Raw genomic sequence first — 6,000 nt, forward strand, 5'->3', positions numbered from 1 at the left:
CTATAGGACATATCAAAAGGGCACAACGAAGACCCCCTTTAATACAGTATAATTTATAGTACAATTATGTCTACTTACCACCACTATTACCATCATGGATATATAATCGTGTCCCATTTCCTTCTGCTTTATGCAGTGTCGGTATCTCCCATATAAGTTTACAGACATACCGCCCTTCATCATCCTCTGTGACGCCCTCTATGGTCAGCAGTGTCTTATTATTGGTCACGTTACATGTAATTGTATTATTTTTCGCTGATGAACTGCTGTTTTGTTCGGACTTCCGTGCAGAACATAACACGGTCCCGTTGTCTTCTCCAGTACTTGAGATTTGCTTTTTCCATTCAACTCGGACCTGATGATAGTATGTACTCGCCCAGCTGCAGCTTATTCTGCCAGTCTCCGATTTATACAGATTTAGGATTTCTGGGTGTTGAGTAATTGTTTTCCCTACGACCATCTCTGTATAATGAGAAAGTAATAAAGATTAAATGACCTGTTGGACATTTTTATCAGTCCAGTGACAGTTAATTCTTGCAGTGTCCATTAGTCCAGTGACGGTTAATTCTTGCAGTGTCCCTCTTAGATGCATTTAAGGTACTTATAGCCCCAAAGGCAATATCTGTAGTAAGTAATAATGAAGTCATGTTATCAAAGTGCAAGCACCAGACTGGAGTATCACAGTTGTTAGTAGAGAACAGGTCTCCATAGGGAGGACCCAAAGAACACGAGCTCCAGGCGCTCCACCACCCACAATCGCTTCTATGACCGTTCTTCCAACCAAACTCCTAGAATATCCCTTACCATTGACCAGGCTACAGTGCAAGTTACTTACTTACTCAACCTCTCCAAAGCTTTCTATGGGGCTCAGCATCTTATAGCTCTCCTCTTGACATTAGTATGGATCCCCACGCTTGACTATTAGGAGTGAAATTAGAAATTTGGAGTGAGTGGAAAGCTTATCCTAAGAGATGGCCACACGTACCTGTCTAACTTGGCTCCTACAGAGTTAGGTAAAAAGAGGCCATATACATGTGTGTCCTATATTTATTTTTATTAACAGCCTTCAGCTCGATCTCGAGCTATGACGACTTGATGGATGAACGCTCTGTAGGAAGATCAATCTTGTGTCCTATATGTGGCTCAGATAAGGAGTCACGAAGGGTTTGGCTCCCAGAGGTACCACCAAACCAGAAACAACACATTTCAGCGAATGTGGCTGGCATTGCAATCAGCTGATCACTGCAGGTCCCCATCTTGGCACCCCTGTTAAAAAAAGCTGATTTTGAAATGGAAAAGCAATTGCCCACCACAAATGAATCAACACTTTTCGCATGGATCTTGTAATCTGGTATGATGGCAAAAAGACTATTGTAGTGTTGATAGTTTGAGTCAAGAGACCTGCAGCCATTCCAAACATCACGATCAGTACTTGGACCATGAATATCAAATTTGCGAAATCAAGCTTTTAGGGCAGCACGGTGGCTCAGTGGTTGCTTTGCAGCGCTGAGGTCCTGGGTTCAAATCCCACCAAGGACAACATCTGCAAGGAGTTTGTATGTTCTCCCCGTGTTTACGTGGGTTTCCTCCAGGTTCTCCGGTTTCCTCCCACACTCCAAAGACATCCTGATAGGGAATGTAGATTGTGATCCTGTGAAGTATTTTGGAATTAATGTCTCTATATAAGTAAGCAAAATAAATAAATGTATGCTACCGTAATTTGGATCTCTGTTATTTGGAGTGCCTCACATTTTACGTAAATTCACATGGAGGTTCTCATGGATTTATATGGAATTTTTCAGAAAAAAAAAAACCTACGGCCAAATATGTAAAAATAAATCATGCTATACTACCAAGGCTTCCCTAGGAGTATTACATGGGTTCAGTTCATAGAGCAGATTAAGGAGGACCTTGCATGGACTGCGCTTGGATGTAATATTTACATGCCATGCAGAGGCGCTCAGGACTATGGGGTTTAAGACAAATAATTCAAAAGCCTTTTAATTCCTAAAAAAAATAAAAACTAAATGTCCACCACAACTCATTTCAGCTTTATGTACAGTATATATATTGGAAAATCTCTTTAATATATAGCTTGTAGAAAGTGTAATTTGAAGCCACAGAAGATGAATTTCTCTTTCTGCAAATTGCGTAGGTAATTATGTAAAACTGCGTAATGCAACCTTTAATTGAGGTGACATTAAAGTTGGTGCATGATATTGTTCATGTATTTACAGATTATTGAGCAATTTATGGGCACTTTTGCACATTGCAGGATTAATTTAGCAAATTATATATTAGCTATAATATTATTATTAATTTATATATCTAGAACTACATAACTATATATGGTATAACTATATCATCTAAATTGAAATATAATTTGTTTACAAATTGAAGTTTTTACATTTTAGCATGAGGTAGACGATGATTTAGGGGGCGCTCCATTGGGCTCTGTTCATTTTAGTGGTCCTTGGTGGTCATAAAAAAAATTTAATGTGAAAAACAGACACGTATTTCCTTTATTTTCCCACTGATATTGGCAAAAACAAAATGAAAGATAGAATGAAAATGACATAAAAGTTAAGAACATTTATCACAAAAAAATATGAAAATATCAGTTGAAGCAAGAAAAACTTTTACAGCTTTTAAACCACATTTATGAAAAAAAAAAAGTGCCTGGTCAGGAACGGGGGTAAATGGCCAGGTCATGAACTGGTTAAAGAGTAACTCGAACTCTGATTTACATTTAAAATTGAAAGCCTTTGTAATAAATATTTTGCAATTAGTTTTAACTTTGTTTTTTTAAAATTTTGTAACTTGGAAACAATCACCAAGTAAGCTAGCTTCGAAATCTATTAAGGTCAGCACGGTGGCTCAATGGTTTGCATTATTCGGGTCCTGGGTTCAAGTCCAAATAAGGAAAATATCTGCATGGAGTTTGTCTGTTCTCCCCGTGTTTGCGTGGGTTTCCTCCCACACTTCAGAAGACATAGTGATGTGGAATTAGATTGTGAGTCACAATACTGATAGTGAATGATGAGAATGTCTGTAAAAGGGAGTGGAATATGGTACTCTATAACCACAGCCCCATTCACATTTCTTCTTAGGAACTGCAGAGGTCTCAGAAATTGAACCCCAGATGTTATGACACTAACAGTATAGCATAGAGCAGCACAGTGGCTCAATGGTTAGCCCTGTTGCTTTGCAGCGCTGGGGTCCTGGGTTCAAATCCCACCAAGGACCACATCTACAAGGAGTTTGTATGTTCTCCTTGTGTTTGCTTGGGTTTCCTCTGGTTTCCTCCCACACTCCAAAGACATACTGATAGGGAATTAGATTGTGAGATTATGAATTAATGGCGGTATATAAGCAAAGCATAATAAATAAATAAAGTAAGATATCAGTGGCTGGACCTGCCTCACAGCTGTCAGACCCTCATCAATCAGATATGGCTGGCATATGCAAGATCAGTGACTAAAATGGGAAAAATATTGTAGCACATGTATACACATATTACAGCAGCTTAGGTTTGACTCTTGCTGACAATATGGAATGGAAATTCCCCTTTAAAATCATATAAGGTATAAGCATGCAGAAAACCATAAATATCATGTGAAACCTGCCTCGTCAGACCAACAATCCAATCTACAGCAATCATGACATATAAGAACAATCAGGAAACACAAGATAAAATACTCACTATGGAGAAAAAGGTAAAAAGCAGCATAAATCCAATAATAAATGACCATGATGAGATGACTCCACTTTTCAGTCTTCTCTATGCAGAAGTAAGATGCAGCTCACATGAACTCGTGTAACCACCTCCTTCCTGCTGTCATACTCGGCTTTGGTTCTTTTTTTTCCTTCTTTTGATTTGTCATATCTTTGTTCAAGGTCTATTTAGTAGCAGAGAATTGTTTGCTATACATGGATATACAATAATAGTATAGGTAATTTCTGTGAAGAATTAAAGGGTCCATTCACTTCTGCACAAACCTTTTCTATTGCTTCAATGTATCTGAAATGAAAAATAAAGCTACATTATAAAGAAACTTGATTCCATATTAATTGTCCCTTCTTTCCATGCAAGTAGCCTCTTCAGAGAGGAAGAGATCAGGAACTCTAGTGCCACTTATTGGACGTAGTAATCTTAAAAGTCAACATTGACCATTGAAATGGCCATGAATTAGAATGAGTAGCCAAACCCAACACTTTGCAGACATGTGTTTTGAGGTGTTGCCCCCTCATCAGTACAATGCAGAAGAACTGGTTGGCTGGGTGAGAAGTCTTTGACAGAGTTTCTCCTTGTGGAGAGCGCAGAGTCGGAATAAGGAAACTTATACACCATGCAATGCTCCTCTGGGAATTAACCTCTACAGAGAGAAAGAGGACTGGGACTCTAGTGCCTCCTATTCAAAGTAGCAATCCTCCTAAAAGTCAATACTGACCCTATAAAGGGCTTCTCATCCTAATTCATATGACAATGCCCTGTATAGCCTATCAGACTCCGGCCACTCCTCCATACTTCTACCAGTGTCATCTGCAAGTTTTTTGGCTTCCTCTTTGGGTATGTGACATCAGGTGACCATGTCAGCCAATCATTAGCCACTGATTGTTTGCAGCAGTCACATTTCATCTGAACCAGAAGAAAAATGCTCTATCTTCTGGCTGCTGCAGGTGTCATCTCATGCCCTCGTAAGTTTTCTGGCTTCCTCTTTCATCACGTGGGGGGCATCAGATGACTACTATAACCAATATTAAACAGCAGTATGGAGGAGAGGTAGGTAATGGGGCTTTTTATGTTAGCACCACCATGAACCTATTTATAAACCAAGTTTAAGTAATCGACTACCCCTTTAAAAGTTTTCCCCTGCTTCCATCCTGAATATACATTTGCCCATAAAAGTAATGCAATTTCAGAGAACCTACGTAGTACAGTACATCGGATGGAACATAATAATTTGTTTTTAATATTGGATTAAGAAAACCATGAGAAGAAAGGCATATGGAGTTACAGTAGGGCCTCATACACTTTTAAGGATGCCAGCTCTGTACAGTGACGTGAATGTAACCCACAGCCACCACAGCACCTTCTTGGGGACATCTGGGACAAATGGTAAAACTATTAACTAATTAGTCCATTTTGGCAAACGTAGTATAATCTTTATGACAATATTAATTTTAAAATTTTGCTGAAATTGTTTTCCTTAATTCTGAACTGTTTGTTTGGGCACTTTTTGGGCCACTCGTGTAATCTCCTACTTTGTCTTGATTGGGTTCTTAGGGTCGTTGTTCTATTGGTAATTTACTTCTAAACCAAATTCAGAGCACTTCGGGGCTGTTTCCATCAGGGATCACTCTGTACTTTGGGCCATTCATCTTTCAATTCAATACTTACAAGTTGTTACGCAAGGTGTGGGAAAGACTTAGTGCAACACAAAGGGAAGAGGGAAAGGGAGCCCAGACTCCAGGGAAAGGGGGGAGTGGAGACCTCCTAGGCAGGTCTAGTGTCACCCTGTCTCCCCTAATGACCCAATATTGGCTCTTCACAAATCGCTGCACGCGTACCTCGCCCTGTCTTTCCTTGGCGTTTGGCTAAGGAAGGGAGGAGATGAGTGCTAGTCAATCCCCACTGAATACTAAAGACAACAAGGGAGGACAAACGGGTAAATTGTTTAGCTTTAGATGACTACAGACAAATGCGCACACGTCCTCAAGCTCCAGAGAAGAAGAAGTACTGCTCTTGCTAAAGCCTTCACAAGGAGTAATGAATATTGCCAGCACCTCCCTCTGGAATACAGCAGGTATTTATACACCCAGGCTAGGGTGTTAATTAGTCAGAGGAAGGTAGCCACTAGAGACCGCCTCTAAGAAGGTGTCTGCAATGCCAAACATAGAGATCTCCTGCAACCCACTGCAGGGCGACTGTCACTTCTGACACACCCGTGACACAAGTCTTCTCATTGCTGCAGCTCCAAAAACATCATGCTGCCACTA

The 6,000-nt window shown here is 40.0% G+C and overlaps 1 protein-coding gene across 2 annotated transcripts in view; it reads right to left on the reverse strand.

Annotated features, from left to right (window-relative positions):
• The window catches only part of LOC141162218 (uncharacterized), a 29,175-nt gene extending 25,161 nt beyond the window's left edge, over positions 1-4,014 (reverse strand). The window contains exons 1-2 of one of the 2 annotated variants that reach the window (XM_073648092.1): positions 3,704-4,014; positions 79-462 (exon numbers count right to left, since the gene is read on the reverse strand). In XM_073648092.1, coding sequence (XP_073504193.1) covers positions 79-462; positions 3,704-3,752 — 433 coding nt within the window. In that variant the 5' untranslated portion in view covers positions 3,753-4,014. The remainder of the gene's footprint in view (positions 1-78; positions 463-3,703) is intronic. The other variant, XM_073648083.1, reaches the window with a different exon arrangement.
• Between the last annotated feature and the right edge of the window lie 1,986 nt (positions 4,015-6,000).

Source organism: Phyllobates terribilis, unplaced genomic scaffold (assembly GCF_046119375.1).
Source record: "Phyllobates terribilis strain yellow unplaced genomic scaffold, ASM4611937v1 Scaffold_1__5_contigs__length_1240528914, whole genome shotgun sequence".
Taxonomy (NCBI): domain Eukaryota; kingdom Metazoa; phylum Chordata; class Amphibia; order Anura; family Dendrobatidae; genus Phyllobates; species Phyllobates terribilis.